General features: G+C 43.2%; 1 protein-coding gene across 5 annotated transcripts in view; it reads right to left on the bottom strand.

Annotated features, from left to right (window-relative positions):
- Nucleotides 1-26706, bottom strand: part of GOLGA1 (golgin A1) — an 85439-nt gene that overhangs the window by 38466 nt on the left and 20267 nt on the right. For 2 of the 5 annotated variants that reach the window (XM_056540590.1, XM_056540593.1), the window contains exons 2-6: nt 14287-14596; nt 12110-12200; nt 8260-8334; nt 4409-4506; nt 451-483 (exon numbers count right to left, since the gene is read on the bottom strand). In XM_056540590.1, the coding sequence (XP_056396565.1) occupies nt 451-483; nt 4409-4506; nt 8260-8334; nt 12110-12200; nt 14287-14421 (432 nt within the window). In that variant the 5' untranslated portion in view covers nt 14422-14596. Of the gene's footprint in view, nt 1-295; nt 431-450; nt 484-4408; nt 4507-8259; nt 8335-12109; nt 12201-14286; nt 14597-14681; nt 14842-26706 lie in introns of those variants that run through there. The other 3 variants (XM_056540592.1, XM_056540594.1, XM_056540595.1) reach the window with 3 other exon arrangements.

The raw sequence follows: 26706 nt of genomic DNA, 5'->3' as shown, positions 1-26706 counted from the left end.
GCAGATGGTAACAGCTGGAGGCACACTATGGGTCAGGTCACCGGCGGATCAGCAGCATAAAAAAACGCTCCGGATCCGTTACGTGTGACCCCACCCTTAGGGTGTGTTCACACGTACAGTATCCTGCGCATATTTCATGCACAGGATTTGAAGCTGCAGATTTTATGCTGCAGAGTTCAATGTAAACTAAATGACTGAACACAGCATCAAGTCTGCAGCTTCAGTATCCTATTTGATGCGCAGGATACTGTATGTGTGAATACATCCTAAAATATAAAAATGGAACCTGGCTTACATGTTTTCAGTAAGAGATAAAACTGTGCTGCAGAAAGCTGCCTCTGGGCAAGGGACTAAGCAGCCTCATCCCATTTTTTATCCTAGATCTATTGTTCCGACCTGCAGGACTCAAAGAACATTACTTTTATTGTGTTCCATTCCACTTGTAATTACCTCTTCTAGATTTGCAATCTTCACCAGCCATTCCTAAAATAAGAAGGAAAACAACCAGTTATGGAGGGATTTATACAAATATTTTTACATATCAATATCTACACTGGTTAAGAGTATGTTCCACCACAGGATAGGGAAAAGAAAATGTATGACCGCTGGGGTCTGACCACTATGGCTCCCAGTAATCACAAGGGGCCCATTTGAGTGAAGCGATTGTCACGTGCGCACCCTGCTGCCCCATTGACCGACTATGAGAGTGCAGAGGATAGAAGAGTACAGCGCTTGATAAGACAGCCCCACGACCACGGTTCCATTTAAATATTGTGAAAATTTGGGATAATCAATTCTCTGAAATAGATTATCTGTGCAACTGTGGAAAGCTGAATATCAATGAAATAAATCTGTCCACAATGCATTTAAATGCTACAGCAATTACAATATATCTTGCTTTCTAGGAGAAATATCACCATTAAGTAAATAGGACTTAGGCTGGGTTCACATTACGTTTTCCCCCATACGGGAGCGCATACGGCAGGGGGGAGCTAAAACCTCGTATGCCTGGACCTTCGTGTGCGCTCCCGTATGTAATTAATTTCAATGAGCCGGCCGGAGTGAAACGTTCGGTCCGGTCGGCTCATTTTTGCGCTGTATGTAATTTTTTACCGGACCTAAAACTGTGGTCAACTAGGTCCGGTTGTAAAATGAGCCGACCGGACCGAACGTTTCACTCCGGCCGGCTCATTGAAATGAATTACATACGGGAGCGCGAGGGTTTAGCTCCCCCCTGCCGTATGCGCTCCCGTATAGGAGAAAACGTGATGTGAACCCAGCCCTTAGCTGGATTAGAGTGCCTCTATATCTGGAACAAAGCAGCTATGTCCTTTCTCATATCATAGAACTTCTTAAAGGGGTTCTCCACCCCTAGACATCTCATCACCTATCCAAAAGGATAGGGGATAAGATGTCTGATCATGGGGGACCCCCGCGTTCTCTGCTGCGGCACCGCAGTCATCTGGTGCACGGAGCAAACTTTGCTCCGTGCCTGATGACTAGAGATGCGGCGCTGAGATCACGGCCACGCCCCCCTCGTGACGTCCTTCCTCTCAATGCGTGATCGTGACGTCACGAGCCTCTGGTGCCGCAGACGGCGTTTTAACTGCAAGGAGATCGTGGAGGTCACAGCGGCTGGACCCCCGCAATCAGATATCTTATCCCCTATACTTTGGGTTAGGGGATAAGATGCGTTGGAGGAGGAGTTCCCCTTTAAGGCAGTGTTTTCCAAACAGTGTGTCTCCAGCTGTTTCAAAACTACAACTCCCAGCATGCCCGGACAGCCTTTTGGCTGTCCGGGCATGCTGGGTGTTGTAGTTTTGCAACAGCTGGAGAGACACTGTTTGGAAAACACTGTCTTAAGGAGTGTTAGACGTACTGGGGGACCTACTTTACTGTCTAGTAGCAGGTTCTGTCACAAAACTTAGGTAGCATTCCTTCTTTGTGTTATATCAGGATGACCTTATGACCTTTTTAAGGTAAACTTCAAATCACATATATCTGCCAATCACAGCAGCATAATATTCTGCCATTTTGTGTCTACAGCTCTTATGCAGAGTGACAGCTCTCGCATCACGCTATCATCCTACTTGTCTACTACTTCTTCTTAAAAGGGGTATTCCAGGAAAAAAAATTTTTTATATCAACTGGCTCCAGAAAGTTAAACAGATTTGTAAATTACTTCTATTAAAAAATCTTAATCCTTTCAATAATTATCAGCTGCTGAAGTTGAGTTGTTGTTTTCTGTCTGGCAACAGTGCTCTCTGCTGATATATCTGCTTGTCTCGGGAACTGCACAGAGTAGAAGAGGTTTGTTATGGGGATTTGCTTCTAAACTGGGCGGTTCCTGAGACAGGTGTCATCAGAGAGCACTTAGACAGAAAAGAACAACTCCACTTCAGCAGCTCATAAGTAATGAAAGTATTAAGATTTTTTTATAGAAGTAATTTACAAATCTGGAGCCAGCTGATATATAAAAAATGTTTTTTTCCTGGATAACCCCTTTAACGTACATCAGCAAAGGCCCTACAAACTGTAGCACATATTGTAGCTTCCTAGATTTCCTTGTGTGAGCATGATGTGGAGACAGTCATGGTGTATAAACTTACTTAAAGGGGTACTCTGACGTTTGAATGTAAAGTGCCACTTTTTCTGTACATAAAGTGAGTTAGGGTTTTAAGGGGTACTGCGCTGGAAAAAAAAAAATTTTTTCCAAATCAACTGGTGCCAGAAAGTCAAAACAGATTTGTATATTACTTCTATTTAAAAATCTTAATCCTTCCAGAACTTATCAGCTGCTGTATACTACATGGAACTTGTGTAGTTCTTCCCATTCTGACCACAGTTCTCTCTGCTGCCACCTCTGTCCATGTCAGGAACTGTCCAGAGTCGAAGAAAATCCCTATAGCAAACCACTACTGCTCCAGACAGTTCCTAACACAGACAGAGGTGCCAGCAGAGAGCACTGTGGACAGACTGGAAAGAACTACACAACTTCCTCTGTAGTATACAGCAGCTGATAAGAACTGGAAGGATTAAGATTTTAGAATAGAAGTAATTTACACATCGGTTTAACTTTCTGGCACCAGTTGATTTGAAAAAAAAAATGTTGCCCACCGAAGTACCCCATAAAATCCTAACTCACTTTATATACAGAAAAAGTGTCACTTTACATGCAAACATCACATCACAGCTTCTGTTTGTGGAGCAATGACAGCTATGATAAAACGAATGCTGACAGATCCAGTTAACTAAAAGGGATTATCCAAGATTAGAAAAGCCAGAGCCGATTTCTTCCATGAACAGCACCACACCAGTCCTCAGGTTGTGTGTGGTATTACAGCTCAGTGTCACAACTTTAGGGGAAACCCCCAAAGGGGTGCCCTAAACTAGGTCTCTCCCAACTAAAATATAACTTTTATTGATGCCAGTTAAAATGAAATGTAAACTATTAAAGCGCAGTTAGCAAATATGTCCACTAGATGTCAGGACCACTCAGTGATTAAAAACACAGTCCCAGTCCTCATATAGTGTAACTGGTAACCAAGCTGCTGATTCCGGGTGCACTATAATGGTCTGGCCCCTACTTTTGTTAGCACTATTGTCGGCTGCGAGTGAGGATACTGTAAAGCTGCAATTTAAAAACGAATACAGCCTGTGCCTTTAACGTTTCACTGGACCCCCTGCTTCATCAGAAAGGACTTTTAGACACATAGTCCTTTCTGATGAAGCTGGGGGTCCAGTGAAACGTTAAAGGCATAGGCTATATTAGTTTTTAAATTGCAGCTTTACAGTATCCTCACTCGCAACCAACAATAGTGATAACAAAAGTAGGGGCCAGACCATTATAGTGCACCCGGAATCAGCAGCTTGGTTGCCAGTTACACTAAATGAGGACTGGGACTGTGTTTTTAATCACTGAGTGGTCCTGACATCTAGTGGACATATTTTCTAACTGCACTTTAATTTTAACTGGCATCAATAAGAGTTATATTTTAGTTGGGAGAGACCTAGTTTAGGGCACCCCTTTGGGGGTTTCCACTAAAGTTGGTGTGACCTATTTGTAGCCCTGGCACCTCCTGGGGGGGGGGGGGGGGGGGGTGGCATTTGTTGTTTAAGTATTACAGCTCAGTCTCACTGAAGTTAATGGATCCAAGCTTTAATACCACACCCAACCAGACAGGGGTGGCACTGTTTTTGGAAGAAAGTATCTGTGTTTTTATTCCTGGAAGACTCCTTTAATGAGTTTGTATAGTTCCTTCACAAAAAGAAGAAAGCACAACACACCATGCTATTTCAGCTGCCATAACACAATGAGAATCCAAGAGAACAGAGACTAGCGCTAATGTGAAAAGAGGCAAACAAAATATATGACTGGACAAACAGAAGGAAAGGTCTTCAGACGTACCTGGTCTTTCTTTTCAAGAGCAAGAGCATACTCTTCGGCCATCTTGGCTCGGGTCGACTGATACATCTCATTTTGGTCTTGAAATTTTCTCATCGATGCTGGGACAAAAGGATCGAGTCACCAACCAGATCATCTCCCAGACAAAATGAACTCAAAACTCAAATTCATAAATTTAAGGCAGAATGTGGATTGATGCCAATGAACAGGTTAGTAGGGGCTGTTATTTCTGTCAGTAGTTGTTATGAATACTTTTACTAATGATTATTTTAACGCGGTACTCCGCTCCCAGACATCTTATCCCCTTTGCAAAGGATAGGGGGATAAGATGTCTGATCGCGGCGGTCCGGCCACTAGGACCCCCCCCCCCCCCCCCCCGCGATCTCTCTGCAGCACCCGGCATTCTGCTGGCCAGTCTTGGAAATGCTGGGTTTCCATGACTGGAGATGGGACGCCCCCTCCCATATAAATGAATTGAGGGGGCGTGACGTCACATCATTCTGTGGCGGGTGCTGCTCCAGTCTCAAACGCTGGGTTTCCGAGACTGGAGCACAGAACGTCAGGTGCTAGGAGATCGCAGCAGGTCCCAGCGGCGGGACCCCCCGCAATCAGACATCTTATCCCCTATCCTTTGGATAGAGGATAAGATGTCTAGCGGCAGAATACCCCCTTTAAAACAACACAAGTTTCTGCTAACACAGATTTCGTTGTTGCTAGCTGCTAAAAAGTTCTAGATAATGGGAGCAGAAATTCCCTGAATTGCTGTAACAACTCTATTTATGTGCAGGTCAGTTATAGTGTATGTACAGCTAAGGATATGTTCACACCGTGGAACATTGACAGAATGTCTGCCTGGAAAATACGAATGGACATTCCGCTAATTTGCATGTTTTGGCGGTGCTGGATCCGCTCTGATATGCGCCATCTCCATAGACAAGCGGATTCCGCCAACATGTTCTTTCTATCGGTGGACGCTAAAATCTGAATTTCTGCAAGGCCTCACAGAGGTAGCACAAGGCAGTTCATGGAGGGTGTACTTTTAGGACAGAAAAGTTTACTAAATGAGCATGACAAAAATATAAAAAAAATAAAAAAAATTATTTTTATATATATATATATATATATATATATATATATATATATATATATATATACCGTATATAAATACATCTGCAAATTCAAATTTGCATTTTTTGTCGAGAAAATTTGTGGGTAAGCTAGAGGCTGAGTTTTGCGGAGGCTGATAGGAGTAGCTTTTAATTTTAAGGTCTATTCTCCGTGGCCACAGAGGTGAGACCCCACATTTCCTGGTTGTCCAGTGGCATCCTACAGGCCCCTATGAGTCTCTCTATGTGTCCCCAGCACATCATCCAGTTCCTAAATCTCTTCCTCTGCAACTATTTAGAGTCCAGTTTGTCGCACAGAGCCTGAGAGCCGGGATTCACGATAGTTGCAGAGAGAAGCTGTAGGAAGGTGAAAACCATGTGTGCAGCCTGCAGGGAACCACAGTTACATCTATAAATAGTGATAATTGTTATGTTTATCTGCAACTGGCTGACCGACTAATCTATTATGAAGACAGCTGAAAACTATTTTAAAGGGGTACTCCCATGGATAACGTATTTATTTCTTTTAAATCAACTGGTGCCAGAAAGTTATACACATTTGTAAATGACTTCTATTAAACAATCTTAATCCTTCCAGTACTTATTAGCTGCTGAATACTACAGAGGAAATGTTTTTTTTTTTTTTTTGGAACACAGTGCTCTCTGCTGACGTCTCTGTCCATTTTAGGAACTGTTCAGAGCAGCATGTGTTTGCTATGGGGATTTTCTCCTACTCTGGACAGTTCCTAAAATGGACAGAGATGTCAGAAGAGAGCAGTGTGTACCAAAAATTAAACCATTTCCTCTGTAGTATTCAGCAGCTAATAAGTACTGGAAGGATTAAGATTTTTTTAATAGAAATAATTTACAAATCTGTTTAACTTTCTGGCACCAGTTGATTTAAAAAAATAAAATAAAGTCGATTACTAGTCTCAACCCAAAATTGTATACAACCCCTTCAAAGCAAGTGATTATATACAACTGACCTGAGGAAGGCTAAACTTGGGCTCAATGTAACATCCACATATTTCTTTATGAAAAGAGTTTTCCTTTAAGGTAACTCCTCCAAAGACAGGATATTAAAGTAGGTGATACAATCAAGTAGGCTACACATTCTATGCACAATGTAATTACAATGATGATTACGCTGGATTAAATGTTAGATGCATATAATGAAATATAATAAGTATTGTCATTAACAATTAGACAGATTAGAGCGGTCTGATGATTAATAACCTGTAAGGGGGTGGTATGGGATTAGAAAAACATTTGTTGCATTCTTCCAGAAACCATGCGACTTATCAACAGACTGTATCTAGCATTACAGCTCAGCCCATTCACTTGGGTAGGCTTGCACTGTAATACCTGGTAAAGCCCCTTGACAATGATGGCACTGTTTTTTAAAGAAGAAAAAAAAGTTAAAAAAAACTTTTTCTAATCTCAAACAATCCATCTAAACAGAGGTAAAGGATTTCTACACTACGTAGCAAGTGTATGCGACGCATGCTTCTCAGGGCTATGTTTAAAAGGGGTACTCCGCCAATAGACATCTTATCCCCTATCGAAAGGATGGGGATAAGGTGTCTGATCGCTGGGGGGCCCGCCGCTGGGGACCTTCGCGATCTCGGCTGCGGCATCCCCAGACATCTGATGCACGGAGCGAACATGACTTGCGATGTGGGGCGGAGGCTTGTGATGTCATGGCCACGCCCCACTCATGATGTCACGGCCACGCCCCCTCAATGCAAGTCTATGGGAGGGGGCGTGATGGACGTCACGCCCCCTCCCATAGACTTGCATTGAGGGGGTGTGGCCGTGACAGCACAAGTGGGGCGTGGCCGTGACATCACGAGCCTCCGCCACTGCACCCGATGCTCTAAACAAATGCCGGGTGCAGCAGGGAGATCGCGGGGGTCCCCAGTGGCGGGACCCCTGCGATCAGACATCTTATCCCCTATCCTTTGGATAGGGGATAAGATGTCTAGGGGCGGAATACCCCTTTAAAGAGGTACTCCGCCCCTAGACATCTTATCCCCTATCCAAAGGATAGGGGATAAGATGTCAGATCGCCGCGGTGCCGCTGCTGGGGACCCCCGGCATTGCCGCTGCGGCACCGCGCTATCATTACTGCACAGAGCGAATTCGCTCTGCACGTAATGATGGGCGATACAGGGTCGGAGCATCGTTACGTCACGGCTCCGCTCCTCAATACAAGTCTATGGTAGGGTGCGTGGTGGTCATCACGCCCCCTGCCATAGACTTGCATTAAGGGGGCCGGCCGTGATGTCACGAGGGGCGGGGCCATGATGTCACGCTGCTCCGTCCCCTGTATCACCCGTCATTACGCACAGAGCTAACTTGCTCTGTGCAGTAATGATAGCACAGTGCCGCAGCGACGATCTTGGGGGGTCCCCAGCAGCAGGACCGTGGCGATCTGACATCTTATCCCCTATCCTTTGGAAAGGGGATAAGATGTCTAGGGGCGGAGTACCTCTTTAAGCCTCCTAGGATAAAAAGTATTCACCAACAGCTAAGTAATTCACTATTCAGAGAGTCTCCTAGCATAAAAATGCAGAAACATGTACTTGTATAAGAAGTCCCCCTGTTTTTTTGAGCATGCATGGCCAACAAGTCACGTATGTGTAGAAGCCCTTTACGAGAGAACTAAAAATCTAAAATTACAATTTGAATGATGGTGGTTAGAGACAGGACAGGGGTAAGGAACAACAGGACTAGGTAAATACGTACAATCCTGGTGCTTTTCTAAAGCAAGCTCAAGTTTTTCTTTCATCCTCTGTAGGTTTCGGACCTGTTCTGCGTAATCTTTGTAGGTGAAGGAGACAAACAGGATGGAAGTACAAGGAGAGGACAAAGTGGGAAAGGCAAGAAGCGGCCAACACAAGACAAAACAGAAGGGGAGAAAATAAAGAAAAGAAAAAATATATAAAAAAAAAACATGAGTGGGAGAAGGGCAGGGATAGTCACACTTCCAACATCAATTTACTACTGGGATGCACTAAAAAAGGTCAGACATTTACAGGAAAAATCAACCATATTAAGAGCGTTGAGCTTCTTAAAGGGGTACTACCGTGGAAAACTTTTTTTTATCAACTGGTGCCAGAAAGTTAAACAGATTTGTAAATTACTTCTATTAAAAAATGTTAATCCTTCCAGTACTTTTTAGGGGCTGTATACTACAGAGGAAATGTTTATCTTTTTGGATTTCTCTTCTGTCACGACCACAATGCTCTCTGCTGACCTCTGCTGTCCATTTTAGGAACTGTCTAGAGCAGGAGAAAATCCCCCTAGCAAATATATCCTGCTCTGGACAGTTCCTAAAATGGACAGCAGAGGTCAGCAGAGAGCACTGTGGTCGTGACAGAAGAGAAATCCAAAAAGATAAACATTTCCTCCGTAGTATACAGCCCCTAAAAAGTACTGGAAGGATTCAGATTTTTTAATAGAAGTAATTTACAAATCTGTTTCACTTTCTGGCACCAGTTGATTTAAAAAAAAAAAAAAAAATAATGTTTTCCATGGGAGTACCCCTTTAATATACAGGATCAGATGAAAGAAAACTAAATACACGTGAACTGGGATATATTTCAATAAAGTAACATACATTGTATTTGTTAACATAAGAAAAGAAAAAAAAAAAAAAAGAGTATACAGTTCCCTGAAAAGAGTTCAACGTGTCACAAATCTGGAGGAGAGACCCCACTGGTTTAAAAGGGAGCTGAACAAATATACAGTGTTGGCATGGCCCACCATAGGTTATATCAGTGTTTTCCAACCAGGGTGCCTCCAGCTGTTGCAAAACTACAACTCCCTGCATACCCGGACAGCCGAAGGCTGGGATTTGTAGTTTTGCAACAGCTGGAGGCATCCTGGTTGGGAAACACTGGGCTATATTTATGAAGGCCCACCCTCTATCTATATACATATGCACATCCACTCTTTATTTCACTGTAAACTAGATAGTTATCATTGCACATTACTAGACACAAGGTCCATTAACTCAATTGGAAGTCAAACCATAAAGGCCCCATTCACGGTGGGAAAATCCATTGCAGCAGACTCCCATTGTTTTCAATGGGATCGTTCTGCACCATGCATATGGCGGAAATATCTGCAGCGGAAATTCTTTCTGCTGAATCCACTCGGAAATGTGGTTTATTATTGCATCATAGTCTAGACCCACCAGGGGATCATCTGCTACTATGGTAAGCCAGTCTGATGCAGGAGATCACACATCCATGGCCACCCTTTACACTAAAACCATTGAATGGGTCTGTGTTTCCCAACCTGATTGTTACAAAACTACAACTGTGCAAACACACCTAACAAACCCCCAACAGTCTTCATAAACTGAACAATGATATAAGCGTAAAAAAGTATTTGATCCCCTGTTGATTTTGTGTGTTTGCCCACTGACAAAGAAATGATCAGTCTATAATTTTCATTGTAATTGACCCCTTTGAAAAAAAATGACTTCGTACTCAGTGACTGATGGGTAGGAGGGAGTAAAGTGACCTCACACTTACAAACAAGGAATGATGGGATTTGTAGTTTAAGGGAACAAACTCCAACAGGAAATAACCTGTTCACAGACTTTATAGTAATCTCACAACAAAGCCATTTAACCCCCAGACAAGCCCAGATCCTTCCTAAGCATGCCCATTACTGCCTGGCAGGTATGTACTAAAATCCCCTCATGGTGGATAACCCCTTTAAGATCTAAAGACTGGCAAGGCCCCTTAATGCGCTTCTTCATGTTTTGGGTCACTGCTATGCCGGAATGCAGAGAAGGAGTTTTTCACCCAAGACTTGACAATACATAATCCCATTCATCGTCCCTTTGATGCATTGATGGTGTCTTGTCCCTTTAGAAGAAAACCACCACCAAAGCATAATGTTTCCACCTCCATGTTTGATGGTGGGGGATGATGTTCTCGGGGTCATAGGCAGCATTCGTTCTTTCAAACACCGTGAGATGAGTTGATCACAAAGAGCTTGATTTTGGTCTCATCTGACCACAACACTAACATCCTTTTCTCCTCTAAATCATTTAGAGGCTCACTGGCAAATGTCAGACAATCTTGTATATGTGATTTCTCGAGCAGAGGGACTTTTCGGGCGATGCAGGATCTTAGGCTTTCACTGTATAGTTTTTAACCAATTGTTTTCTTGGTGACTATGGTCCCAGCTGCCTTGACAAGATCCTCCCATGTAGTTCTGGGCTGATTCCTCCATGTTATCATGATCATTGAAACTCCATGAGGGGGATCTTGCATGGAGCTCCCGACTGGGGGAGACTGACAGATAATTTGTGTATCTTCCATTTGTGAATAATCACACAAACTAGGGATCGACCGATATCAATTTTTTAGGGCCGATACCGATAATATGTGACCTTTCGGGCCAATAGCCGATAACTAATACCAATATTCCGGAATAAATTATCGGCTATTTCCACCCAAACAACCCCCCCGCAGAAGCCGCTGCAGATCAATGATTTAAAGCGGGCGCTTTAAATCAATGAACTGCATCGGCTTTTGCAGGGCCAGAGACCGCCGCCGCCGCCCGCTACTCTCCCCCTGTCCAGGGGTCCTCTCTAGTCCAACCACCGCCGCTGCCCTATGGCCTCCCCCATCCCCGGTTTTATAATTACCTGTTCCCGGGTTCCGCGCTACTTCTGGCCCTGGCGGCGTCCTGAGCTGTCACTGTGCGCACTGACGGTGACGTCGTGTTGAAGACGTCACTCGTCATTGCACTGCGCAGCACGTCGCAGGAGCCAGAAGTAGCACGGACCCCGGGAACAGGTAATTATAAAACCGGGGATGGGGGAGGCAATGGGGCAGCGGCGGCAGTCTCTGGCCGGGGAGGCGGTACGGTGCATTATCGGCATGGTAATTGGCGATACCGATAATGTCCAAAATCGTGAATATCGGCCAAACCGATAATCGATCGATCCCTAACACAAACTGTTGTAAACTTCTCACAAAGCTACTTGGTGATGGTCCTGTAGCCCATTTTAGCCTTGTTTAGGTCTACAATCCTCTCCCTGACATCCTTGGACAGCTCTGTGGTCTTGGCCATTGTGGAGAGTTTGGAATCTCATTGCTTCTGTGGACATATGTCAAACTGAGATTAGGAGCACTCCCTTTACCTATATAAAAAGACATCTGGAAGCCAGAATTCATACTCACCGAAAGGAGATTAAACACTAATATTATTGAGTAAAATGCACATCAATTCATAACTCATTTAAAATGATTTTTTTTCTCTACCAATAAAAATTATAGACTGATAATTTCTTTGTCATCAGGGGATAAAATAATTATTTTCCTTTACTGCAGGTAATGCCATTTATATGACAACTTACAGCCCATACACAACCTGCTGCCTGCAATCCTATTCTGCGTGACCCCAAGTCACCCGGACACTTATGTTTGCCTTATATTGCTAGCGTCATTTAAAAAACTTTTGACGTATTAAAAAGAGACATGTAAAAAGTTTTGATCTGTGACATGTCAAAAAGCTGTGAATTTCAAATATCAAAAATAAGGTCATACTATTGTGCGACAGATATCACCACCTGATAATTTGGCTTCCAGTCTACGAATCTGATCATTCCTTCTGGAAATTTGTGATGGCAAATCATCACGAGAACTGCTGCCGTCGGAGGCCTGGAAAACAAGAATTGAATATGTAAGTACATGTAAAAACAGACAGCTGTAGTAAGACCATGTTCTTAGGTTTGTTTGTTTTTTTCAAACAGTGTGTCTCCAGCTGTTGCAAAACTACATAGCCATCACGCCTCCTGCCATAGACCTGAATGGAAGGGGCATGGTAGCAGGCATCGCTAGTCATCAGGCACGGAGCGGAGTTCGCTCCATGCACCGAATGGCAGGGATGCTGCAGCTGAGATCGCATAGGTCCCCCAGGGGCGAGACCCCCGCGATCTACCCCTCTAAGGAAAATCTTGTTACTTAAAAGCAAATTGCAAAGATGTCTTAAAGGGAATGTGTTATCAGAAAAAAATAAAATTGTAAAATCAAATTTTTAGGTTACCAATTTTTTTTAAAGAAATGTTGGCAATTTTTTTTTTTTGTTTCTTTTTTACTATTAATAATTTTAACTAAATTATAATACTAAACTAAGCAGAGACTTCTTGTTCTGTACAGATTAATTCCCAGTAATGCTTTTGTTCTTTTCACGGGCAGGATAGAGTATGTTTAGATGGCAGAATTTCTGTGCGAAATTTTGCATAAGCATTCCATGCGGAAATTCTGCAGCAGCAGAGTCCCATTGATTTCAATGGGATTCTGCTGCACTGTGCACATGGCAAAATTTCAGCACCAGATGTTTCTGGCGTGGAAATCCTTATTCTGGCATTAGCAAAAACATTGAATATGTTCAATGTTTTTGCAGATTCCAAAAGGAAACGCCTTGCCATCTATGAGATGGCACATTTCCAAGCGGTCCAATCGGCTGCTGGTCAGTCAAATGAGCGGAATGTCCGCACTTATTTTTCAGGCAGGCGTTCTGTACTTTTAGGCCCACATGAACATAGCCTTACAGTGGAAGGTTACACCCGTAGTTATATAAGACCCCATTCAAAATAGCTGAAGCTTTCCTAACAAAAGGTATTCAGGAGGGAAAAAGTTGTTCTGAAATCAACTGGTAACAGAAAGCTAAACAGATTTGTCAATTACTAGTATTTTAAAAAGCCAAGCCTTCAAATACCCAGGAACTGTCCATGGTAGGAGAAGTTTACTATAGAAATTCTCTACTGCTCTGGACAGTTCCTGACACAGACAGAGGTGGCAGCAGAGAACAGTGTCTGACTGGATAGAAACAGCAGCTGATTACTACTGGAAGGATTGATATTTTTAAATAAAAGTAATTTAAAAATATATTTTTTCTCTGGAATACCCCTTTACGTTTACAGTGTTCTATATTTAACTCTTTGGAAGTTAAAGCGTACCTGTCACAAAAAAAAAAAAAAATTATATATATGAAAGTCTGATCAGCATCTTTGTGATTCAGGAGTCAGAGAAAGCTTTGGCTATTCAAGCATGCTGGGAGTTGTAGTTTTGCTTTGCAACAGCCAGAGCTGCAGTGTTTATAAAGCACTGTGTTAGAGCATTGTTGCCTTTAGCGGTTGCAAAACTCCCAGCATGCCCACCCATCCTTTCTCTGTAGTTTTGCAAGAGCTGGAGAATACACAGCTCTAAAACAGAGTTTTACAAAGATTGTACCCCCAGCTGTTGTAAAACTATAACTTCCATCATGGGAGTTGCAGTTTAGGAACAGCTGAAGACTGTAATGGTGATCTCCTATACTGGATACCAACACACTTTACGACCAATATCCAGTATGCTGCAAAATACAGAGTAGTCTGTTTGCATTAAGACAGATGACCCGTAGTGGAGGATTTTTCATTTTTGATTTCTTAGTAAAATTTAAAAGAATTTTTTTTTTATAAATGTATATTTAAAAAAAAAAGTCATCTTATCAGTAGCACTACAAAATATAAAAAGTTTTTTATAATGACAGTGCCTCTTTATGGTAACAGCTGAGCAAGCATACTTGGCTGTTTCTGTAACTCCTATAGGTTGCGGCAGAAAGTTGCCTTTGCATTCCAGAAGAACTTGCATCGATCAGATATTTATGGCATTTCCTATGGAATTGCTTTATATGTTTTTATTGCAATGCTCTTTTAAAAGTCCCTAGAATCAGAGAAAAAGTGTAATGTCACCTGTTACTTACAAAGTCATCCCCAGAATCAGCCCCAACAGATGTGATGGACTCCTTGCTGATGGAGCGTGGGATGCGGGCAGCACCCCCAGGCCGAGGAGCTTTGGCTGCCTCCTCTGCTAGCTTATTCTTAAGCTTGTTGAACATTGCCCTCTCTTACTGTCTACAGATTCTCGGCGAAGAACGACAAGAGTCCAAAGGCAAGGTGAGCTCGGGTTGTGCCAGGAACTCTGCAGGGGGTGCACTTCACAAAGCACTGCGGGGCCTCAGATCACAGCATCCACCTTCACTTCCATTCTGCAGCTGGAGAGAGCGATTAATCCTTTAAATACAGAAAGCACGAGTCAAAACATTAAAAGCTGCTCTGGATATCAGACCTCAACTAAAGAGCTATAGCAGTTATGTACCCAAAAATAATAATCCCCTGCTGTAAGCAAAGTCCAATCGGCCACATCAGGACGCTGCAAAAGAGATGACGGCTTATGCTGGAATAACTAAGGCTGGGTTCACACCACGTTTTTGCAAACTGACTAAACTGTATCAAAACATGTGTACAAATTTTAATCCGTATACGGTTTGAAAAAGGATGTCCGGTTGCATCCGTTTAAAAAAAAACAAAAAAAACATATAGGTTTTTAACTTTTCACTCCATTATGAATAAAGTTTCACTTGTTTGATTGAAATTCCAAGAAAAAAACTGTGCAAAGTCAAAAATCGTATGGTGGAAACCGGATGGAACCGTATGCACATAAAGTTCTGCTTAGTTCCCATTTACTCCCATGTTAAAAAAAAAAAAAAAAAAAAAAAAGGATACGTTTCAATACGTTTTTTCACCCAGACCAATAACGGTGGGTTCACACCACGTTTTTGCAATACAGTTCCCATATACGTTTTCAATGTGAAAACCGTACGGAAACGTATTGACAACTGTACGCATTGACAAAAGATGCATCCGGTTGCATCTGTTTTGCGTCTTGTACGGTTTTGTCTGTTTCTTTCTCGTACCCAAAACCACAGTCTACCATGGTTTTTGGCCCAGGTGGAAAACCATATGGAAACCGTATACGTTTTTTTTAACATAGGAGTCAATAGGAACCGTAGAGAACCGTATGTGCGTATGGTTCCATCCGGTTTGCACTAGGGATTGACAGATTATCGGTTTGGCCGATATTCACGATTTTGGGCATTATCGGTATCGGCAATTACCTTGCCGATATGCCGATAATGCCCCGCCCTCCGGCCAGAGATGACCGCCGCTGCCCCATTGCCTCCCCATCCTCTGGCCACATACCGTCGCCGCTGCTGCCCCATTGCCTCCCCATCCTCTGGCCACATACCGTCGCCGCTGCTGCCCCATTGCCTCCCCATCCTCTGGCCACATACCGTCGCCGCTGCTGCCTCATTGCCTCCCCATCCTCTGGCCACATACCGTCGCCGCTGCTGCTGCCCCATTACCTTTCCATCCTCGGGCCACATACCGCCGCCGCTGCCCCATTGCCTCCCCATCCTCTGGCCACATCCGCCGCTGCCCATTGCCTCCCTTATCCCTGGTGTTATAATTACCTGTTCCCAGGGTCCGCGATACTTCTGGCTCCTGCAACATCCTGTGCTATTCCTGTGCGCTGCGAAGCGCAATGACGAGTGACATCCTCAACGCGACGTCACCGTCAGTGCGCACAGTGACAGCACAGGACGCCACCGGAGCCAGAAGTATCGCAGACCCCGGGAACAAGTAACTATAAAACCGGGGATGGGGGGGCAATGGGGCAGCGGCGGTAGTTGGACTAGGGACAGGTAGGGGGAGAGAAGCGGGTGGCGTCAGCGGTCTCTGGCCCCGCAAAAGTCGCTGCAGTTCATTGATTTAAAGCACCCGCTTTAAATCACTGATCTGCAATGGCTTCTGCCCCGCCGCGGGGAGAAATAGCCGATAACCTATACCGGAATATGGGTATAAGTTATCGGCTATCAGCCTGAAAGGTCACAGATTATCGATATCGGTCGATCCCTAGTTTGCACCATATGATTTTTGACTTTGCACAGTTTTTTCTTGGAATTTCAATCAAACAAGTGAAACTTTATTCATAGAGTGAAAAGTTAAAAACTTACGGTATATATTTTTTTTTCTTAAAAAAAAACGGATGCATCCGGACATAATTTTTCAAACCGTAGAAGGGTTAAAATTTGTACACACGTTTTGATCCCGTTTAGTCCGGTTTTAAGGGATCCATTTATCATCCAAAAACCTGATACGGGATCTGTATTGCAAAAACGTGGTGTGAACCCAGCCGTAGGCTACTGTTTTGGGTACAGGAAAAAAAACTGACAAAACCGTAGAGGATACAAAACGGACACATCGTTTGGCATATGGTTTTCAATGGAGAGTCAATGTATACGGTTTTCAATACGGTTCCGTACGGTTTTCAAATTAAAGTAAGTACAGCCGCACCTGGCAAATACAGCGATCAACATAGAGCAGTGTTTCCCAACCAGGGTGCCTCCAGGTGTTGCAAAACTACAACTCCCAGCATGCCCGGACAGCCGAAGGCTGTCCGGGCATGCTGGGAGTTGTAGTTTTGTAACACCTGGAGGCACCCTGGTTGGGAAACACTGACCTAGAGGCTATGGGGGAGATTTATCAAAACCTGTCCAGAGGAAAAGTTGCCCAGTTGCCCATAGCAACCAATCAGGTCGCTTCTTTGATTTTGCACAAGGCCTCTGTAAAAGGAAAGAAGCAATCTGATTGGTTGCCATGGGAAACTGGGCAACTTTTCCTCTGGACAGGTTTTGATAAATCTCCCCCTATATACCCATGCTAAAACCTATCTCCATACAACTCAATGATGTCGTGTTGTGAATAGTCGGTTTCACACATCGACATTTTAATAGCCCCCGCCGTCAGTGCATGTCATTTGTATACATTTCTAAATAAGATTTCCTGGACATTGTTCACATATAAAAGATGTTTTCAGAGATTGACAGTGGTGATGGGCACATGACTAGTCAGGACAAAGATTAGCATCCTGTGCCCAATGTATGGAGATGGCATGGAGGGCAGCAGCAGTGCTGGACCAGGGATTTTTGGGGGGGGTTTGTTTGCTTTTTAAATCCACCCTCTCAATCCCACCTACCATCTGTAAATATTTGTAATTCCCAAAAAAACGTCTTTAAAGGGGTATTCCAGGAAAAAACATATATATATATATATATATATATATATATATATATATATATATATATATCTCAACTGGCTCCAGAAAGTTAAACAGATTTGTAAATTACTTCTATTAAAAAATGTTTATCCTTTCAGTACTTATGAGCTGCTGAAGTTAAGGTTGTTCCTTTCTGTCTAAGTGCTCTCTGATGACACCTGTCTCGGGAAACGCCCAGTTTAGAAGATGGGGATTTGCTTCTAAACTGGGCATTTCCCGAGACACGTGTCATCAGAGAGCACTTAGACAGAAAAGAACAACCTTAACTTCAGCAGCTCATAAGTACTGAAAGGATTAAGCTTTTTTTTAATAGAAGTAATTTACAAATCTGTTTAACTTTCTGGAGCCAGTTGAAAAAAAAGTTTTTTCCTGGATAACCCCCTTTAAAGAAAAAAATGTTTTTTTTTTTGTTTTTTTTGTTTTTTTATTTAATCAACTGGTGCAAGAAAGATAAACAGATTTGTAAATGACTTCTATAAAAAAAAATCTTAATCCTTCCAGTACTTATAAGCTGCTGAATACTACAGAGGAAATTCTTTTCTTTTTGGATTTTTTTTCCCCACACAGAGCTCTCTGCTGACATCACCAGCACACTGTTCTCTGCTGACATCTCTGTCCATTTTAAGAAATGTCCAGAGCAGGAGAAAATCTCCATAGCAAACATATGCTGCTCTGGACAGTTCCTTAAATGGACAGAGATGTCAGCAGAGAGCTCTGTGTTTCAAAAAGAAAAGAATTTCCTCTGTAGTATTCAGCAACTAATAAGTACTGGAAGGATTAAGATATTTTTTGTAGAAGTAATTTACAAATCTGTTTAACTTTCTGGCACCAGTTAAAAAAAAAAAAAAAAAGTTCCACCGGAGTACCCCTTTAATAGAAATCTTGAGCAACAGTCACCTTCTTGATTTTTGCTTCCAGACTGGCAACAGGGGAAAACTCCGAATATTTTGCCAGCGTATAGTGATCTGGCACAGATGCCAGCTGGAACGCTAGCACCGGATCGAGAAACATCAGCATGCAGCTATTTTTGTTCCATCAAAAGCACATAGGAGGGCAACTATGCCATATGGTAGATAGGGCTTGTGCCCAGCCCCATTTACTCCTACGGGGCAACAGATGGACCGTCCGAGGCAAAAGATTTAGTTTGCTGCATCCAACTGGAATGGGTCCAGATAATCGTACATATGTGAACCGAGCTTAAAGGAGTACTCCGGGGGAAAGCTTTTATTTTTTTTTATTTTTTATTTTAAATCAACTGATTACAGAAAGTTAAACAGATCTGTAAATTACTTCTATTAAAAAATCTTACTCCTTCCAGTACTTATCAGCTGCTGTATGCTCCACAGGAAGGTCTTTTCTTTTTGAATTTCTTTTCAGTCTGACAATGTGTTCTCTGCAGACACCGCTGTCCATGTCAGGAAACTGTCCAGAGCAGGAGAAAATCCCCATAGCAAACATATGCTGTTCTGGACAGTTTCTAAAATGGACAGAGGTGTCAGCAGAGAGCACTGTGCACGTGAGAGAAAATAAATCCAAAAAGAAAAGAATTTCCTCTGTAGTATACAGCCGCTAAGAAGTACTGGAAGGATTAAGATTTTGTAATAGAAGTAATTTACAAATCTGTTTAACTTTCTGGAGCCAGTTGATTTAAAAAAAAAAAAAAAAGTTTTCCAGTGCAGAGAGTGACCTGTGGTAGGGATATTTTTCACAGTAAGCCAATTTCTATAGTGTATTGTTTGCCCCTATGATGTTTTTTCCCCTCGACTGAAGGGGAAATTAAATTAAGCAACTCAATCGCAAGCAAATCATTGTGGATTACCACAGCAAAATCCACAACTAGAGATGAGCGAACTTACAGTAAATTCGATTCGTCACGAACTTCTCGGCTCGGCAGTTGATGACTTATCCTGTGTAAATAAGTTCAGCCTTCAGGTGCTCCCGTGGGCTGGAAAAAGTGGATACATTCCTAGGAAAGAGTCTCCTAGGACTGTATCCACCTTTTCCAGCCCACAGGAGCACCGGAAAACTGAACTAATTTATGCAAGAAAAGACATCAACTGCCGAGCCGAGAAGTTCGTGACGAATCGAATTTACTGTAAGTTCGCTCATCTCTATCCACAACCAATAAAGAATACCCGATACATGACAGGACAGCATGTCATAAAGCATGGTGAGTAGAGATGAGCGAACTTACAGTAAATTCGATTCGTCACAAACTTCTCGGCTCGGCAGTTGATGTCTTTTCCTGCATAAATTAGTTGAGCTTTCAGGTGCTCCAGTGGGCTGGAAAAGGTGGATACAGTCCTAGGAGACTCTTTCTTAGGAATGTATCCACCTTTTCCAGCCCACCGGAGCACCTGAAGGCTGAACTAATTTACGCAGGAAAAGTCATCAACTGCCGAGCCGAGAAGTTCGTGACGAATCGAATTTACTGTAAGTTCGCTCATCTCTAATGGTGAGTAAGTGATGTAAGATCTCTCATCACAAGGGTGGAAATCAGATCTATGGAACAGCAAAAGAAAGGTAAATAATACCGAGGATGATGCAGGACTGGTCACCTTAGACAGAGGAGGATCTCACGACTATACAAATGGTGGAAATCAGAATGAATAAGTAAAAAAAAATAAAAATAAATAAAAAACAATGTTCTAGGTTGATGTTTTCCAAAGAGTGTGTCTCCAGCTTTTGCAAAACTACAACTCCCAGCATGCCCGGACAGCCTTTGGCTGTCCGGGCATGCTGGGAGTTGTAGTTTTGCAACAGCTGGAGACACACTCTTTTGGAAAATACTGTTCTAGTTAACAGGAACAAGCATCTAAATACATGTCTGTGAAAATTGGTGCTCTTAGAGGGAAGGACCTGAATGGAGAACAATGTCTAGTAAGGGACATGTCCAAATGGGGCGTATGTCTTTAATACGCAATCCCTTTAAGAAGTTATATGGACGACAAGTAGAGATGAGCGAACTTACAGTAAATTTGATTCGTCACGAACTTGTCGGCTCGGCAGTTGATGTCTTTTCCTGCATGAATTAGTTCAGCTTCCCGGTGCTCCGGAGGGCTGGAAAAGGTGGATACAGTCCTAGGAGACTCTTTCCTAGGACTGTATCCACCTTTTCCAGCCCACCGGAGCACCTGAAAGCTGAACTAATTTATGCAGGATAAGTCATCAACTGCCGAGCCGAGAAGTTCGTGACGAATCGAATTTACTGTAAGTTCGCTCATCTCTATCGACAAGTCTAAGGCTGCTTTCACACTATAAAAGTAATCTGTTTTAAAGATCCGTTTGATGTTCCGTTATGAAAACCCTGAAAATCGGCCATTAAACGTCCGTCACAAAATCCCATTATAGTGTATGGGATTTTTACATTATCCGTTTTAATCCGTTATAGTCCGTTATTATTGGCGGACATTATTTTGTGACAGTAGATAGTGCATGCACTATTTCTCCCGTTACTATATCTTCCGTTCATTTTCCCGTAACAAAATAACGTCCGCTATTAATAATGGACTATAACGGATTAAAACGGATAATGTAAAAAACCCATAGACTATAATGGGATTTTCTAACGGACGTTTAATGGCCGATTTTCAGGGGTTTCATAACGGAACATCAAACGGATCTTTAAAACGGATACATTTTATAGTGTGAAAGCAGCCTAAATCAGCAGGAAATTACCATGTTCACTAACTACTGGCTTCATGTGACATGTCCAGGGCTGTTAAAGGGGTACAGCGGTGGATAACTTTATTTTATTTTTATTTTTTTATCAACTGGTGCAAGAAAGTTAAACAGATTTGTAAATTACTTCTATTAATAAAATCTTAATCCTTCTAATAGTTATCAGCTGCTGAAGTTGAGTTGTTCTTTTCGGTCTGACAACAGTGCTCTCTGCTGACATCTCTCTCTGTCTCAGGAACTGTCCAGAGCAGTACTTATTAGGTTTCCAGTACTTATTAGCTGCTGAATACTACAGAGGAAATTGTTTTCTTCTTTTGAACACAGAGCTCTCTGCTGACATCACGAGCACAGTGCTCTCTGCTGACATCTCTGTCCATTTTAAGAACTGTCCAGAGCAGGATATGTTTGCTATAGGGATTTTCTCCTACTCTGGACAGTTCTTAAAATAGACAGAGATGTCAGCAGAGAGAACTGTACTAGTGATGTCAGCAGAGAGCTCTGTGTTCAAAAGAAGAAAAGAATTTCCTCTGTAGTATTCAGCAGCTAATAAGTACTGGAAGGATTAAGATTTTTTAATAGAAGTAATTTACAAATCTGTTTAACTTTCTGGCAACAGTGGATTTAAAAAAAAAAGTTTTCCACCGGAGTACCCCTTTAAACACAAGAATAGAGGGGAAAAAATAAGACTGGTTATCCTAACATTATTATTTTTTATTTATTTTTATTTATTTGGAGGCTGAGGATTTATAAATGATATATGCTAGGGGTTCTCAAGTCTTTCTACTGGAGTCCTACCAAGCAGACCAAGGGGATGCCTGGACCTCTCCAAACAGACCAGGGGGGTGACCAGGCCTCACTACCTGTGACACAAGTCCATGCAAAAATAACAGCTATTGCTCAGTCTACCTTTCGCTTGTCTCCTAATTTTAGTATATCATTAGGATCAGTACAGTGGTCCCTCAACATATGATATTAATTGGTTCCAGGAGAACCATCATATGTTGAAACCATCATATGTCGAGTACATATGTCTATGTAAAAATGGTAATTGGTTCTGGGGCCTCGGAACCATTGTATGTTGAATACATATCTCTATGGGAAACTGCCAATTGGTTCTGGGATGACCATTGTATGTGGAGTGTATGGGGAGTGTTTAACAAACCAGGGTGCCTCCAGCTGTTGCACAACTACAACTCCCAGCATGCATGTACAGCCATTGACTGTCTGGGCATGCTGAGAGTTATAGTTTTGCAACAGCTGGAGGCACACTGATAGGGAAACATTGATGTATGGGGTGTATAGTGTGTATATGTATTGTATGTGACTGTACAGTTCTTTAAATACCTTCAGGGGGGACAGAATGTCCTCCATTACCATCCTGCCAACTACAGCTCTATAGGAAAGGAAGGGGAGGGCAGCCAGCAGCTCATTGGATGCCTGCAGCAAGATGCTGCAGGCTATTGGCTATGGCGGCACTGGGGGGCGGGGCTTACATGGAGCTCACAGTGGAAGCCTGTATGAGTTAGCAGGACAGCATGTGAGTAACAGGAGGCAGAACGGGGCACACAGGGACATTAAACAACTATCTGTCAGTTGCTGAAGTTGTCAGCGCTGTCAGATAGCTGTTTGTACGATGGCCCCGACACACAGCAGCATCGTATGTCGAGGCTGCCTTCAACATACGATGGGCTCTGAGAGGCCATCATATGTTGAAATGATCATATGTCGAGGGGTCACTGTACAAGATTAGTCATTAATATGCGCCTCACAGTTTGGGCTACACAACCATGACAATATAATAGGAGCAAGGGGTACAGCCATAAGGCATAAAAGGTGTCACCTCAAAGATCATTAATGGAGTACTCCGGTGGAAAACTTTTTTTTTTTTTTTTTTTAAATCAACTTCCAGTACTTATTAGCAGCTGTATACAATAGAGGAAATTCTTTTCCTTAGGGATTTCTTTTCTGTCACGACCACAGTGCTCTCCACTGACAACTCTGTCCATTTTAGGAAAAGTCCAGAGTAGCATATGTTTGCTATTGGGATTTTCTCCCGCTCTGGACAGTTCCTAACACGGAGAGAGGTGTCAGCAGAGAGCACTGTGGTCAGACATAAAAGAAATCCAAAAAGAAGTTCCTCTGTAGTATACAGCAGCTGATAAGTACTGGAATGATTAAGATTTTTTAATAGAAGTAATTTACAAATCAGTTTAACTTTCTGGCTTCAGTAGATTTAAAAAAAAGAAAGTTTTCCACCGGCGTTACCCTTTAACGATAGAAAACCAAGTAAAGGGGGATAGACTGACAGATGGAAAAATCAAAAGAAAACCGCAGCGCTCCAGGATAAATCCTTAGGCCATGTTCACACAGCGGAATATTTATGATTCTGCTCAAACTCTGCTCAGAAAATCAGACGGCAGGTTTTTTGCAGTTTTGCGGAATTTGAGCGGAATTTCTGAGCTTTCAACACAGATTCCGTTCTAATTAACGTTCACACATGCGGATTTTCGCAGCGTATTTCGCAGAAGATCCGCCGCTGAAGGACCGCCTACATGCTGCCTTTATATGTGCCTGCTCAGAGTGGCAATACGCCGCTACGAGTCGAGCAGACATACTGCGATGTGCGAGTCGCCACGCGCATGCACAGTATACTCGCACATTGCGGCAGCTCTCGGCCTAGCTCATTGAGCAGGGGAAGGGCCGCGATGTGTGCGAGTACACCGCGTATACGCAGTGAACTCACACATTGCAGTGTGTCTGCTCGGGGCGGCGTATTGCCGCTCTGAGCAGGCACATTTAAGGGCACCATACAGAGGTCCTTCAGCGGCGGATGCGCAGCGTAAAATACGCTGTAAATCCGCACGTGTGAACGTACCCTAAAGGAGTACTGCAGCTGAAGACAACTTATCCCCTTATCTCCCATATGGGGACCCAGAGCTGCGTGTCGATGCCGCCCACACGCCCCCTTCATGTATCTCTATGGGAGAGGTGGAGATGCAGTGCTCGTGCCCTCCCGCCGCTCAAATAGAGCTGAATGGAGGAGGCGCGTTTGTCTAGGTAGACGACACAAGCGTTAGTTGTGCAGAGCCGCGGCAGTTCGGGGTCCCCGTATGGGCCGACCACTGGGACTCCCAGACACTTATCCTTTATCCTGCGGATAGGGGATAAGTTGTCTTCGGCTGCAGTACTCCTTTACTGGGGCTTTAAACAGAAATCTGCTCAATTTAAAGATACGTCTTAAAATTTTGGGGAATCCCGAATGCGGAGTTTCATTCTGCCGCACAAATTCTGCTGTGTGAATGGGACAGTGGAATCCCCTTTGAAAATAATGAGCAGTAAGTTTTGCGCACATTCCGCCGTGTGAACGTGCACGTAGAGGTTAATTGCATCATGTGCAAAATACAACAGCGATGTTTCCTGCCCCTCAAAGAATCATTTCTCAAGTCCTGAAGGGACTGAAACGTTGATTCTGTATCTGGAAACCTGATGCTATAAAGGAATATACACTTATACTGGAGTGCAGAGGATTTCTCTATTCTTGCTTATATGTTGGTTCTGGAACTGCATGAACCCAATGACTTTAAATAAAACTCTGCTGATGTTTTCTTTGCTAAAGACAGATACAGGGGCTCAGTATATAGAGGAGGAGACGTCTCCTATAGGAATACATCCTCAAAGGGATATACAGGGCTCAGTATATAGAGGAAGAGACGTCTCCTAAAGGAATACATCCTCACAGGTATATACAGGGCTCAGTATATAGAGGAGGAGACGTCTCCTATAGGAATACATCCTCACAGGGATATACAGGGCTCAGTATATAGAGGAGGAGACGTCTCCTATAGGAATACATCCTCACAGGTATATACAGGGCTCAGTATATAGAGGAGGAGACGTCTCCTATAGGAATACATCCTCACAGGGATATACAGGGCTCAGTATATAGAGGAGGAGAAGTCTCCTATAGGAATACATCCTCAAAGGGATATACAGGGCTCAGTATATAGAGGAGGAGACGTCTCCTATAGGAATACATCCTCACAGGGATATACAGGGCTCAGTATATAGAGGAGGAGACGTCTCCTATAGGAATACATCCTCACAGGGATATACAGGGCTCAGTATATAGAGGATGAGACGTCTCCTATAGGAATACAACCTCACAGGGATATACAGGGCTCAGTATATAGAGGAGGAGACGTCTCCTATAGGAATACATCCTCACAGGGATATACAGGGCTCAGTATATAGAGGAGACGTCTCCTATAGGAATACATCCTCACAAGGATATACAGGGCTCAGTATATAGAGGAGGAGACGTCTCCTATAGGAATACATCCTCACAGGGATATACAGGGGCTCAGTATATAGAGGAGGGGACGTCTCCTATAGGAATACAACCTCACAGGGATATACAGGGGCTCAGTATATAGAGGAGGAGACGTCTCCTATAGGAATACATCCTCACAGGTATATACAGGGCTCAGTATATAGGGGAGACTTCTATAGGAATACATCCTCACAGGGATATACAGGGCTCAGTATATAGAGGAGACGTCTCCTATAGGAATACATCCTCACAGGGATATACAGGGGTCAGTATATAGAGGAGGAGACGTGTCCTATAGGAATACATCATCACAGGGATATACAGGGCTCAGTATATAGAGGAGGAGACGTCTCCTATAGGAATACATCCTCACAGGGATATACAGGGGCTCAGTATATAGAGGAGGAGACGTCTCCTATAGGAATACATCCTCACAGGGATATACAGGGGTCAGTATATAGAGGAAGAGACGTCTCCTATAGGAATACATCCTCACAGGGATATACAGGGCTCAGTATATAGAGGAGGAGACGTCTCCTATAGGAATACATCCTCACAGGGATATACAGGGGCTCAGTATATAGAGGAGGAGACGTCTCCTATAGGAATACATCCTCAAAGGGATATACAGGGCTCAGTATATAGAGGAAGAGACGTCTCCTAAAGGAATACATCCTCACAGGTATACACAGGGCTCAGTATATAGAGGAGGAGACGTCTCCTATAGGAATACATCCTCACAGGGATATACAGGGCTCAGTATATAGAGGAGGAGACGTCTCCTATAGGAATACATCCTCACAGGTATATACAGGGCTCAGTATATAGAGGAGGAGACGTCTCCTATAGGAATACATCCTCACAGGGATATACAGGGCTCAGTATATAGAGGAGGAGAAGTCTCCTATAGGAATACATCCTCAAAGGGATATACAGGGCTCAGTATATAGAGGAGGAGACGTCTCCTATAGGAATACATCCTCACAGGGATATACAGGGCTCAGTATATAGAGGAGGAGACGTCTCCTATAGGAATACATCCTCACAGGGATATACAGGGCTCAGTATATAGAGGATGAGACGTCTCCTATAGGAATACAACCTCACAGGGATATACAGGGCTCAGTATATAGAGGAGGAGACGTCTCCTATAGGAATACATCCTCACAGGGATATACAGGGCTCAGTATATAGAGGAGACGTCTCCTATAG

Source organism: Hyla sarda, chromosome 9 (assembly GCF_029499605.1).
Source record: "Hyla sarda isolate aHylSar1 chromosome 9, aHylSar1.hap1, whole genome shotgun sequence".
Classification (NCBI taxonomy): Eukaryota; Metazoa; Chordata; class Amphibia; order Anura; family Hylidae; genus Hyla; species Hyla sarda.
The sequence above is the reverse complement of the archived record's forward strand: the minus strand, read 5'-3'. Positions and strand labels throughout refer to the sequence as shown.